General features: G+C 49.2%; 1 protein-coding gene across 1 annotated transcript; it reads left to right on the top strand.

The window, feature by feature from the left end:
• The first annotated feature begins 3,269 nt into the window (after nt 1–3,269).
• LOC139761415 (uncharacterized) lies at nt 3,270–6,851 on the top strand. Its single transcript, XM_071685576.1, has 2 exons — nt 3,270–4,682; nt 5,082–6,851. The coding sequence occupies exons 1-2, from the start codon at nt 4,520–4,522 to the stop codon at nt 6,176–6,178; spliced, it is 1,260 nt and encodes a 419-aa protein (XP_071541677.1). The 5' UTR covers nt 3,270–4,519; the 3' UTR covers nt 6,179–6,851.
• Nucleotides 6,852–13,267: the final 6,416 nt, after the last annotated feature.

The following is a 13,267-nucleotide window of genomic DNA, read 5'->3' on the forward strand; positions in this document are numbered from 1 at the left end:
GGAAATTCTCAAGCCAAATCTGAGCCTGCCAAGTGGTCGGTCGTCCCCCCACTCACCACACCCCCACAGGGTTGGGGGGAGGGAGGAAGGGGAGGTGGTGTGGGGTGTGTCGCCGCTGCAGGTTGTGGGGAGAGAGAGAGAGAGAGAGAGAGAGAGAGAGAGAGAGAGAGAGAGAGAGAGAGAGAGAGAGAGAGGCAGGCAGGCAAGCAAGCAGGCAGTCCACCAGACCTCACAACGTTCTTGTTGGAATAACCGATCAAAACACAGAGAGAGAGAGAGAGAGAGAGAGAGAGCAGAGTTCCATGATCACAAGACTGTTTTCCTACATGACTAAGTTGCTTTAAATATTTAGTAAACCTAGGGTATTAAAGTATATATATATATATATAGGAGCAAGAGTGAAGTCCTCATTGGTGACAATATCATAATAGCTGAATGCGACTGAATGTTTGCATGGCAGAGGGAAAGAGGCATTGTTGTTGTTGTTGTTGTTGTTGTTGTTGTTGTTGTTGTGTGCTCCCGGACGATGGTTAATCCTACTCAGGGACTGACATAATTGCTGACCATCCGTGACTGTCAAGATGCCAGTGTCGTTGCGCTATTCTCTCTCTCTCTCTCTCTCTCTCTCTCTCTCTCTCTCTCTCTCTCTCTCTCTCTCTCTCTCTCTCTCTCTCTCTCTCTCTCTCTACCCCACACACACCAGAGACCTCAGGGTCACGAAAGTGCCTTCGAAGCACAGGGAAAATGTGGAGTTCAAGGAACAGGTAAAAAAAGTGATTCATATCAGACGCTGCATTGAGGTCGACCTCTACTTATACCTGGCCCACCTCCTACCTAACTAGTAGTTTGATCCACCTAACCATAACTCATCAAGGTTAAGACTTAACAACCCTGCTACCTACGTACATACAACCTTCACCAAATCATAACCAAATAGAGGTACACCACCCACCTAACCATAACTCATTCACAGACATCTTTTATTTCAACAACTACTAACTCGTTGGAATGTAATATTATGTGATTTTCCAAAAGATTGTTTGACTGTGTAGAGCTAAGAGTAATTCCCCTCAAAAGACAAGGACTGGAAGGGTTAAGGATAAAGACATAAAAGCGATGTTTCAAAAAATAAGTAAAGGAGATTCATTAACATTTGGTACATACCATAATTACTCTCACTTTAAGGGAAGGTGAAGAACTCCCCAGCTTACAGCTTATATAGCTAGTTGCTGTGTTGATACCCCCCCTTTGTGAGTGGCTATGGCTAATGTTGTCTCGTGTGGTACCCATTTACAGACAGGGTTAATGAGTTTGCCAGTGTGGGGTAGGTACACCCAGGCATTCCCTGGGACCATAACCCAGAGTGACGAGCCAAACAAGTTCCACCACCAAGGGGCTTGGGTCCTTTGCTTTCCCTTTGCCACCAGACACAGACCTTCGCTGGAACTTTCGGTGCTTGCTAACACAGACATGAGACATTGCTTTCGGTGCTTGCGAACACAGACACGAGACCTGCTTTCAGTGCTTGCGAACACAGACACGAGGCATTGCTTTCGGTGCTTGGAAACACAGACACGAGACATGGCTTTCGGTGCTTGTAAACACAGACAAGAGACCTGCTTTCGGTGCTTGTAAAAACAGACACGAGACCTGCTTTCGGTGCTTGCTAACACAGACACGAGACCTGCTTTCGGTGCTTGCTAACACAGACACGAGACCTGCTTTCGGTGCTTGCTAACACAGACACGAGACCTGCTTTCGGTGCTTGTAAACACAGACACGAGACATGGCTTTCGGTGCTTGTAAACACAGACACGAGACCTGATGGATCAGTTAACTTTTTAAGGTCACACTCTCGTAACGGTGAAGGGAGAGCAGGGTGTGTGACGTACATGTGACGCTGGTGTTACGTAGGGTCTCTCTCTCTCTCTCTCTCTCTCTCTCTCTCTCTCTCTCTCTCTCTCTCTCTCTCCTTCCCCACTAACTACATCCTTGCCCCTCGCAGGCCACTGCCCTGCACGGGGAGAGAGTGTGGAACCGTTAGGTCTACTGATACAAAGCTTTCTCTCCCCGCCACCTCCCTCACAGACACACCGTTACTCCCTCCTCAGGAGGCGCTTTGCCTCTCCAACTGTGTCTACAGTCGTACTGTCTCGCACCAGCGAGACAGTACGACTGTCTCCTTCCTCCGTCAGTCTCCACCAACTGATGGAGGGTGACACTTAGAAGAGTGGGGGTGTGTGGGTGGAAGGAAGGAAGGGTTGCAGGTCGTCCCCCCCCAAAAAAAGAGCTAACCTCTCTTAACGAGAACCATGGAAAAAAAAAAAAAGAAATATCTACTTCCCAACCCTTTTCAACAACACCGTACAGCATTGCACAGAGAGAGAGAGAGAGAGAGAGAGAGAGAGAGAGAGAGAGAGAGAGAGAGAGAGAGAGTGGTACCGTAAGCCTCCTGTCTTCTAAGTTCACAACACAACCTTTGAGAAGAAGAAGAAAAAACACAACACAGAAGACTGTGTGGGGGTCGGATCACAGCCAGATACGATGGGGTTTCATATAACATCTTGTTCAAGGTGTGGGCACAGACAGACAGTTTGGGGGGGTGTGGTTGCTGTGTCGAGTGGTCATGGCACGAAAGAGGTTGTGAACTTTGATCGAGAGAATAGAACTTGTTCGTCTGAGTTTCTACTGAGCCACTGGTGAAACTAGGTGTAACCTTTGCTCCAGAGAGAGAGAGAGAGAGTCAGGCGTCAGTGCATATCTCTCTAGAGAAAGAACACACGTCCGTGTGTGTGTGTGTGTGTACGTAAGGAGGAGGGAGTGTGTGTGTGTGTGTGTGTGTGTGTGTGTGTGTGTGTGTGTGAGAGAGAGAGTAACAGCCAGTATCACTATACATGACTGGGTCAGTTGCAGTTATTATTACTGTTATGGTGATATCATCCAGGGTTGAACACCTCGGCACGTATGTATGCAAAAACGAGTCTGACAACACAACACACCCCCACCAACCCCACTGAACGCCTGCCGACCCTTCCTTCCCACTGGAAGCCACTGCCACCACCTTGACTCGACCGCCCGACCCCACCATCACAACACCACACTTTCTTCCCCCGGCTCTCGAGGGCCGACTTGCTCTCCCTCTCTGATTGCGTCTGTTTACCCTGGCCGGATGTCTCAGAGAACTGGCCAACCAACTCCTCCCTCGAAGGCTCTCTCTCTCTCTCTCTTCTCTCTCTCTCTCTCTCTCTCTCTCTCTCTCTCTCTCTCTCTCTCTCTCTCTCTCTCTCTCTTACGTACTGACTTCCCCCTTCCTCCTCCTTCTCCTAACCACCAGCAACTACTGTCTAATGACTTGTCCTTCATCAACCCGTTATACTTAGATTTTTCTCTTCAGTTTATCCCTGTAAGAACGTTCACACACACACACACATACACACACACACATACACACACATACACACACACACACACACACACACACACACACACACACACACAATGATGGTGTCTTATCACTTGACGAATGAAAACAAAAGAAACGTAACGAGGTGGAGTGAAATTCAAATGAAGTGTAGGGAACAGGGAAGGACAGTACACCCCTTACCCCTGTGTGTGCCCCTCTCCCTCCCTCCCTCCTTCCTGGGGCTCTGTGACCGGGGGTCCGGGGTGGTGTGTGTGTGTGGAGGGTGGGCAGCAGCGGCGGACCACACCGGCTCTTGACTGAATCGGGCCGAACAGGTGCTGGCCGAAGGTACAGCAAACCAGTCGCTCATCCTCATCCCTACGTCGCACACACACACAGCTCTCCAGACGTCCCCTCCCACACCAACACACACACACGGGAGGGAGGGAGGAATCATCTCCTTCCATCGAACTGGACAGAAACCTTGGCCTGTGGGTGAAGCTACAGACCCTCTGAGGGAGAGGTTGGGTTTCGCCACACGACGTAGAAGGGCCGTTCCCTAACTCCTGCAGAAGGAGTGTGTACGTCTATACCAACGACCTAGAGGGACGCCTCACTTCCCACGGAGGTTGGAGGAGGACGTTCGAGGAGGAGGAGGAGGAGGAGCAACAAAGCTACGATCTTGTAGGGACGACAACAACACATCATCTACGATCCTTTTGGTACGACATCAGACCTACGACATCGTTTGGATTCCATTAGCTACGAGCTTGTGGCATACCCTCAGTGACCCAGACATGCCACAGGTATTAGTCAAAGGTTCCCTCATAACTCAGACGAGGTAGGCATCACGTTAGGTGCCAGACACTGTTTGAAGTGAGCCAAGGAGAGTTGAGTGACATCAAATCCTCCATCTGTGTCGAGTGAAGTCAAGCGGTTTTTACCATTTGTACCCAAGTGCTCGAAGGGAATCCAAAGCATCACCTGCCGGAAATGATGAATGGTAGTGAAGTGTAGTCAAAGCTCAAGTGTTGAGATCAGAATCGACAAGTTGGGTTTACTATAAGGGATCGAACTCTGTTTTTACAGAGGGTTTACGGTACGTCTATCGGAACGATGTGGAAGGAAGTGTTGGTGTGGGTGTTAGTTATCTGGTGGAACAGTGGCATTAGACCAGCGATCGCAGCTCCTAGAAGCGAACAAGTCGAGGCTGGGGTTCGACAGGCTTCGACAGCACCTACACTACACGCCGTGAGGGACGCTCAAGACGAGACAATAGGTAAGGGTCATCATTATTAACCCCCATCTGGCAACCTTCTCATGCCCCCAGGGTAATGCCTGTCTCCAACCCACCCTCCCTCAGGGTGGGTGAGAGTCGAAGGCACGTCGTAAATATGACCTACTTAAGCGGACCACTCCATGAACCTAGTCAGACCCACCCAAGACCCTAACCTAACTGACCTAGCTTCGCCTTTAGTACAGAACTCGATTTAGTCGGGTCAATCAAGAAATGACCTTGACCCTGACCTACTTAGTCCAACCAAGGGCACGACCCTGTTAGAGATAAGCCTAGGACATGACCCCAGCGTGACTCAGAACATAATCCCTTTAGCCCAGTAGCTTAAGATATGATATGAGTTCCTCTTCGCCATCTAACAGTCCTCCTCTCCCTTCACAGGTCTCCCGGACGTCTTCACTCTCCCGGCCACTCTCACACAACACTCCTCCTCAGAGAGCCTGGAGTCTTCCGAATCCTACGAATCAGCTGAACGAATCACAGTGTTGCTCACATCTACAGAATCCCTCGCTGAATCCCACCAATCACCTTACTGGTCCCTTCCCACCGGCTCGGCCCTGGCTACCCACACACTTGGCCCCTCTTCGCCCCTTGGCCACCATGGCCTGTACAATGGTGGACTCGGCCAGGTTCAAGCCCTCCCGTTGGCCTCTGTCGTCTACCAGGGCCCTCGTCACCCCCCTAAATCATCATCTACTTCGTCGTCGTCCCCTTCCACCACTGTGATTCCCTACCTCTTCGTCCCGCGCCACACACACCCTCCCTCCTCCCAAATAGGATCGTTGGGTCATGACGAGGAGCACTCCAACTACCCCAGCGCCTTCGGGTCGCCGTCAGGAGCACACGACGAGGAGACGGACAAGCTGGAGGCACTGTCTTTGGACCCGACGGGAGCATACGACGAGGAGACGGACAAGCTGGAGGCACTGTCTTTGGACCCGACGGGAGCATACGACGAGGAGACGGACGAGTTGGAGTCACTGCTTTTGGACCCGACGGGAGCATACGACAAGGAGACGGACGAGTTGGAGTCACTGCCTTTGGACCCGACGGGAGCATACGACGAGGAGACGGACGAGTTGGAGTCACTGCTTCGTTCAACCCGAAGGTCCTCTCCCTCTCCCGAAAACGACCTACGACTGGGAGCAAGAGAACCTCTCCCTCCTTCAGGAGCCACCCTCGACCCACGCTTACGACAGGAGGCCTCAAACTCTAGCATTGTCTTCCCCGAGGACACCTCAGATCCCTCTCATATTCCAATTGTCTTTCCCTCCACGAACACGCCGCCGTCAGAGACTACCCCAGACAACACGACAGCCCCGGGCGACGACGCCAGCGCGACCGAGACGACCGAGGAACCCGACGAGACGAACAATAAGGTCAGCATAGTCGTGCCTTGTCGAGGTCGATGCCGCATCTCTGCTGGGTCGGCCTGTGTGATCGACTACGCCTGTATGACGAACAACAGGATCATTTGATGAGACGGACGGGAGATAATAGGAGGAGGAGGAGGAGGAAGAAGAAATGATGAGAGAGTGTGAGGAGAGGAATGAAAGAGAGAGAGTGTGACGGTAAGAAGAGGAAAGAAGAAGGGGAAAGCCACACAGAGAGAGAGAGAGAGAGAGAGAGAGAGAGAGAGGGAGAGAGAGAGAGAGAAGGGGGACATAGACACTGAAGTACACAGAAAGATGAACGAAGAAAGACGGTAAGGAAGATGACAGAGAGAGACAGACCTGAGGATGAGATGAACATAGAGAACACAGACTGAAATACAGAAGACAGCAAAGTGCAAATTGTGCATCAAGATCTCGCTACTCTACTAATCCACAACACACCTGTCTCACTCAGCCAAATGGACGATTGGAAACTGAAGACCAGAGCCGTTTAAGCAAGCATGGTTCCTCCTAGAAACTGAAGAACTGAGCCGTTTAAGCAAGCATGGTTCCTCCTACACCCATGGTAATCTTCCAGTAAGAAAGCCATTGAAGTTATGAATGATCGTCTCGCCACCACCAGAGATCCCTCTTCCCCGTGTTGCAGTTCGACACCACAAGAACATCGAAGCCCAAACCCCTGTCGTCCCGAACATCAAACAGTGTTTGTGAATGATTGGTCTTATCAATAAAGGTGAAGTTTCCCGTTAAAAACAAACATTACGAAGTTTCCCATTAAAACACATACAACGAAGTTTCCCATTAAAACACATATTATGTTGACAATTTGAAAAGAAAAAGTATTATGGTCGGAACAGCTTAAACAAAGTATCTAAAAAAAACAGTTTTGTTTTAAATAGAGAAATTGAGTTAGAAACAATCAATAATAATACTTGTGTATACAGGACTGATGTTCATGGTACATTTCTCTCTCTCTCTCTCTCTCTCTCTCTCTCTCTCTCTCTCTCTCTCTCTCTCTCTCTCTCTCTCTCTCTCTAGGAATACGCAGTGCACACACACACACACACACACACACACACACACTCACAATTATCGTGTTTGTTCCCTAGTTGAAATGTATATGACAGTAATAGACATCAGATATACATAGGAAAGAATATATACATCTTCCCTGCTTGTTGGTCATGTTAGTGCAATTTGACCTTTATTTTTCCTCCCCGATCTGACATTTCTTTTATCTCCCCGATCTAACATTTCTTTTTATCTCCCCGATCTTACATTGGTTTTATCTCCCCGAACTCACTATTAATTCCTACTGTCTCAGGGAACCTACAAGTACCCCTTTCTCCCCCCCTTGGGTTAAGGGGTGAGAATAGACGATGATTTAATCTCCCCACATAACGAAGGGGAGCGAGAATAGACGACGAATTAATCTCCCCACAGGACGAAGGGGAGCGAGAATAGACGATGAATTAATCTCCCCACAGGACGAAGGGGAGCGAGAATAGACGATGAATTAATCTCCCCACAGGACGAAGGGGAGCGAGAATAGACGATGATTTAATCTCCCCACAGGACGAAGGGGAGCGAGAATAGACGACGAATTGATCTCCCCACAGGACGAAGGGGGGCGAGAATAGACGACGAATTAATCTCCCCACTGGACGAAGGGGAGCGAGAATAGACGACGTATTAATCTCCCCACAGGACGAAGGGAGGCGAGAATAGACGATGATTTAATCTCCCCACAGGACGGAGGAGGGACACGTGTGGACTGGTCTTGCTGGTGGGGAGGAAGGAGGTGAGGGGGGAGGGGAGGTGGAGGAGCCTGATCGGACCCCATGGCGGGGAGGTAAAGTGGGTGGAGGAGGGAGGGAGGCCATATTGGTAAGGAGTGGACTGGGGTGTGTGTGTGTGTGTGTGGGGTGAGGAGGGTGGAGGTCGCTGACTGGCAGGTGGCGGCTAAACCCGTTCGCCCCGACACACTACTCTCTCTCTCTCTCTCTCTCTCTCTCTCTCTCTCTCTCTCTCTCTGGGGGGGTCATTATTCCTCCCCATCCAAAACACGTGGGAGGGGACCCGCGTCCTACGAGGGACCCCCTTCCCTCCTGTAGGATTCTCCTCGGATCCCGTGTGTAACTCCACCAGACTTTCTTTTTAAGATCCTGAGACGACCGTGAAGGATTCCCAGCTCCTAGGACTGAGGATTTGCATGACCCTCATCTCACACGACGTCTCTGAAGGATTCCTAGCTCCTAGGACAGAGGATTTGCAGGACCCCGAGCTCGTACGACGTCTTTGAAGGATTCCCAGCTCCTAGAACGAAGGATTTGCATGATCCTCATCTCACACGACGTCTCTGAAGGATTCTCAGCTCCTAGGACGAAGGATTTGCAGGACTCCCAGCTCGCAGGATGTCTTTGAAGGACTCCCAGCTCCTAGGACTTCGGTAGGTCCTTAGCTCTCTCACATGGCAGCTACTACCAGGGAGCGTCATCGCTCTCCCACGAACCCCTGGTCGCCAGTGACATCACATACGTGGCTGTCCACACACCTGCCCAGGAACACCCTCTGATTTCCCAGCCATCTACACACCTGGCTTTGCCTCCCTCCCTTCCCCTTCCAAACATCTGGCAATGCCCCAACTCCTTGTCCTTCTACACACCTGGCACCTCCAACTCACCCTGTCCCTCCACACGCCTGCCTCTTGCCTCTCCACACACCTGGCTCCTCCAACTCACCCTGTCCCTCCACACGCCTGCCTCTTGCCTCTCCACACACCTGGCTCTCCCATTCCCTTACTTCTCCTAAAGTCCTGTGGACCTACTCCCGGTACGCCCGTGCCGCGCCTAATTCCAGCGAAGGATCTTGTCATCTGGGGTGTCCTGAAGCCTTCCCATCGTAGCAGGAACCCCTCCTTGAAGGACTGGAGCCTTCAGGCTCGAAATCCTGAGCTCCGTGGTTCATGGTTCGAGTCTGTAGCTTGAAAAGGAGGAGGAGAAGGAGGAGAAGGAGTAGGTGGAGGAGGAAGAAGCTGCCTTAGGAATAGGATGATGGACAACACCACACACACACACACACACACACATCCATCCTAGTGGCCGCCACGCCCTACCTCCGTCATGCTGGGTTAGTCTACCCATCCTACAGAATCCTTCTCCTCGTCCACTACATCCTATATCCAGATCCTGGAGGGGGGTTTTCCTCAAGCCACTGACTCACGTTCACCTCCCGAAGCAACCAAGCAGAACCAGAGGCCAGGGCACAGGCCACCAGGTCCCTCCCTCCCACGAGATGGTGTGTTGGTCTCAGTGGGACGACGTCCGTGGGCAATAGGATACATGTACTGGGCTTTTTGTGGCTAATTCCTATGATTGCTGTTTGTGTGTGTGTGTGTGTGTGTGTGTGTGTGTGTGTGTGTGTGTGTGTGTGTGTTTTACGAGGAGCGAGTTATATATCATTGTTCTGACCCCAGGGTTTCTTAACCATGTGAACCTGTACCATGTTTTTATTCCTACGTGTGTGTGTGTGTGTGTGTGTGTGTGTGTGTGTATACGCATATACACATGAGTCAGCACCTGCCCAGCTCCGGGCATGGGTTCGAATCTTGGGCGTGGCACTCGGTCCCACATGCAACCCAAGGGTTCATCCTTCTCTCGGGGGCAAGTCGACGTATGAATACATTGCTTACGAGGGTAGAGGGAGGGTGGTTTGTGTACACACACATAAGTATACAGAATACAAGTTACATATGTGTATACGAGGTTAAGAGACGAGGCAAAACGAGTGTAAAACTCTCTCCCTCTCTTTAACACATGAAATACTCACCACACGGAGGAATCCAAGTCATGTACCCATTTAACGACCAGCCTCGAAAGGAGGATAGAATCTGCTTTGGATGTGGGCCAACTGCCGCTCCCTTGTATAGATGGGTTTATCCTTGAGGAAGACTCGTGGAGGAGGGAGGAAGGGAGGGGAGGGACACCGTATGAAGGAATGAATATGGCTGGTAAGGAAGGAGACGTCCTGTTTATCCTATATGGAAGGGGACTTCCTATATATATATATTTATATATATATATAGAGAGAGAGAGAGAGAGAGAGAGAGAGAGAGAGAGAGAGAGAGAGAGAGAGAGAGAGAGAGAGAGAATGGGGTACATCCTATAATACTCACGTCAGGTCTTAAAGAAGGTGGAGTCCTTCGAAGCAGTATCTCTGGCCCTGTGAAGGAAACATCCTGTGTAGGACCCTGTCCCTCCTAAACTGTGAGGTAGGTACCAATCCTTTAGTACCAGACACACGTCTTTCCATACCAACAAGAATCCTTCCAAAGAAATCTTCCTGCTTATTGTATTCTATCCTCAATTTTGTATTGTATTGTATTGTATCCTCTATTTTCCTTTTCTTTTTTCTATATATCTGTCTGTCCTGGAGAGGCCATATATCCTGGATGGAAGAGGAGGTGTGGATTACCTGAACGAATCAGAACAGACCAATACAAATAAAAGAGACCACCCTTTTCCGTGTGTGTGTGTGTGTGTGTGTGTGTGTGTGTGTGTGTGTGTGTGTGTGTGTATGTGTGTGTGTGTGAAGCAACCTGATAACGAGGGAACGCCTTAAGCACCATCTGTACGTACATTGGAGATAATCAACCTATTGACAACAACAAAAAAGCAGTCTCGCGTTTCTAATACAATAGGAAATCCTTGCAGTGTGTGCGTGTGTGTGTGTGTGTGTTGGGGGTGGGAGGGGCATTCTATACCACGGTCTGGGATTCAAAGTGACCTTAATGCTACCCCACTTTTTCTTTTTGCCCCGAACTGTAACGTAAGCAGTTTTCCAAACAGTTTTTCGACTGTTTCTCTTGATAGAATGTAAGGCTGGACCACAGAGAAGCCCCACCAGTGGAAATGTACCCATCTAATTTCGCCACATTAGGTCGAGGTGATTGTAATGATTGGATCCATAATTACGAATATGTGATTCTCTGTGTTTTTCTCGTCTAGTAGATGATGAAGGGTAGACACTGAAGGGTAGATGATGAAGGGTAGATGATGAAGGGTAGACACTGAAGGGTAGATGATGAAGGGTAGACACTGAAGGGTAAATGATGAAGGATTAGACACGTACCCACACACAAACACGTACACACACACACACTGTCGGGTCAGGAATGAGGAGAGAGAGAGAGAGAGAGAGAGGGGGGGGAGAGAGAGAGAGAGAGAGAGGGAGGGAGGGAGAGGGAAGGAGGGAGAGAGAAGGAGAGGGGAGAGGGACAGAGAGAGAGAGAGAGGAAGAGAAAGGGTAGTGGAATGCTGTGGGGTTGGATCGTGAGACATCCACCCCCCCCACACCCACACACATTTACACAAAGGTGATGGCGGACACACACACACACACACACACACACACACACACACACACACACGCGACCAGCTTGTAAGAGATGCTCTCTCTCTCTCTCTCTCTCTCTCTCTCTCTCTCTCTCTCTCTCTCTCTCTCTCTCTCTCTCTCTCTCTCTCTCTCTCTTAGACGTGACACGAGGCAAATACCTCCCTCACTGATAGACCAACGCCCTTAAGAACATGTTGCGAGCCGGACCCTGCCCCGCGTGTGTGTCGTAACTTTGCGACGCGAACGTAGGACGTGTATATGACAAGTTACGACACTCGGTCCTGATGCGGACGCAAGATGTATATAGCAAGTTAGGACAGTCGGTTGCGACGCGGACGTACGACGTATAGAGCAAATTACGACGCTCGGTTGCGACGCGGACGTAAGAAGTATAAAGGAAGTTACGACACTCGATTGCGACGCGGACGTAAGACGTATAAAGGAAGTTACGACACTCGATTGCGACGCGGACGTAAGACGTATAAAGGAAGTTGCGACACTCGGTTGCGACGCGGACGTAAGACGTATATAACAAATTACGACACTCGGGTGCGACGCGGAAGGTGTGGAAGAAACCGACCCATATATCTAGAGGATTATTCTATTAGTTTGAGTTCATTATTGTTCAAAGTGTGAATTTTCTCCTTACTTTAATGTTCACATGTTCAAACCATCATCTTCTACCATTACCTCAATACTTAGAAAACCTATCTCTGTTCGCAGCACAGGAATAGATGAACAACTACTGAAGTAATTTAACCTCTGAACTCAAGGTAATTGTTCGAACGGAAACAAGTGAGGAATCACATAATTATATACATAATCATATCCGTTCAAAAATCCCAGTCCGAATAGAATTAAGTGAACTCCCCCCTTCCCCTTCCTCCAGCGCCCACCTTCACCCCAGACATAATATATGCTCCCCTGCCCTCACCTTCACCCCAGACAACCACTGTCTCCACGACCAAACAACCACTCCCTCCCTTCCTCCCAAATCAACCCTAAACCACCTTTCAACACCATAAACCACCATATCTACGAGTCTTCCCATTGGTTGAGGTTGGCCCTCAAGTTCATCAAACACATCTCCAACCACGACCCATGAATTACCCCACTCCATTCCCCCTTCCTTCCACCCTCCTAATCTATCCTTCCCCTCTCCGTGCTAGCCATCTATCCTGGATTCGAAGGCGGGTCATCCATCTGCAAGGATTAAGGTCATGTGTAGTTAAGAGCCCAGGGTATATCTGCGTGATTAGCAAGGGCATTCTTATTAAACTCCAAAGGTCAGACATGACCAAGAACAATCAGAATCGTTTAATCTCCCAAACCTGATTGCTCTAGCGACGCTCAGAGTGGCTTATCATCATCTTCTGTTCAATAATGATAAGGATAATGATAACAATAATAATAATAACAACAATAATGATAATAATAATAGTAATAGTAATGATAATGATAGTATATCAATACTACTATCATTGCTGCTACTAATAATAATGATAATAATGATAATAATTATAATGATAATAAGAATAATAATGATAATAATAATGATGATAATCCAGGAACGACAGTAGAGCTGAATAAGGTCTTTGCTTCTGTTATACAATATAAACGGATTGTACAAGGACGAGAAGAGCGAGTTCTTATAGGAGAGAGAAAAAAAAAAAAAGATATGTGGTTTGAGTTCCTGTGAGACATGATCTCAAGCACTGGGGCTCAAGAACTCTGATGAGAACTGCTCACAAGCCGGACTCATAATGACGAAATGGACTG

Source organism: Panulirus ornatus, chromosome 40, assembly GCF_036320965.1.
Source record: "Panulirus ornatus isolate Po-2019 chromosome 40, ASM3632096v1, whole genome shotgun sequence".
NCBI classification, from domain to species: domain Eukaryota; kingdom Metazoa; phylum Arthropoda; class Malacostraca; order Decapoda; family Palinuridae; genus Panulirus; species Panulirus ornatus.

Excerpts from the sequence above, each read along its gene's own strand:
- LOC139761415 (XM_071685576.1), top strand. The coding sequence starts at position 4,520 with ATGTGGAAGGAAGTGTTGGTGTGGGTGTTAGTTATCTGGTGGAACAGT. Across the intron at positions 4,683-5,081 it reads CGCTCAAGACGAGACAATAG|GTCTCCCGGACGTCTTCACT; the intron begins GTAAGGGTCATC and ends CTCCCTTCACAG.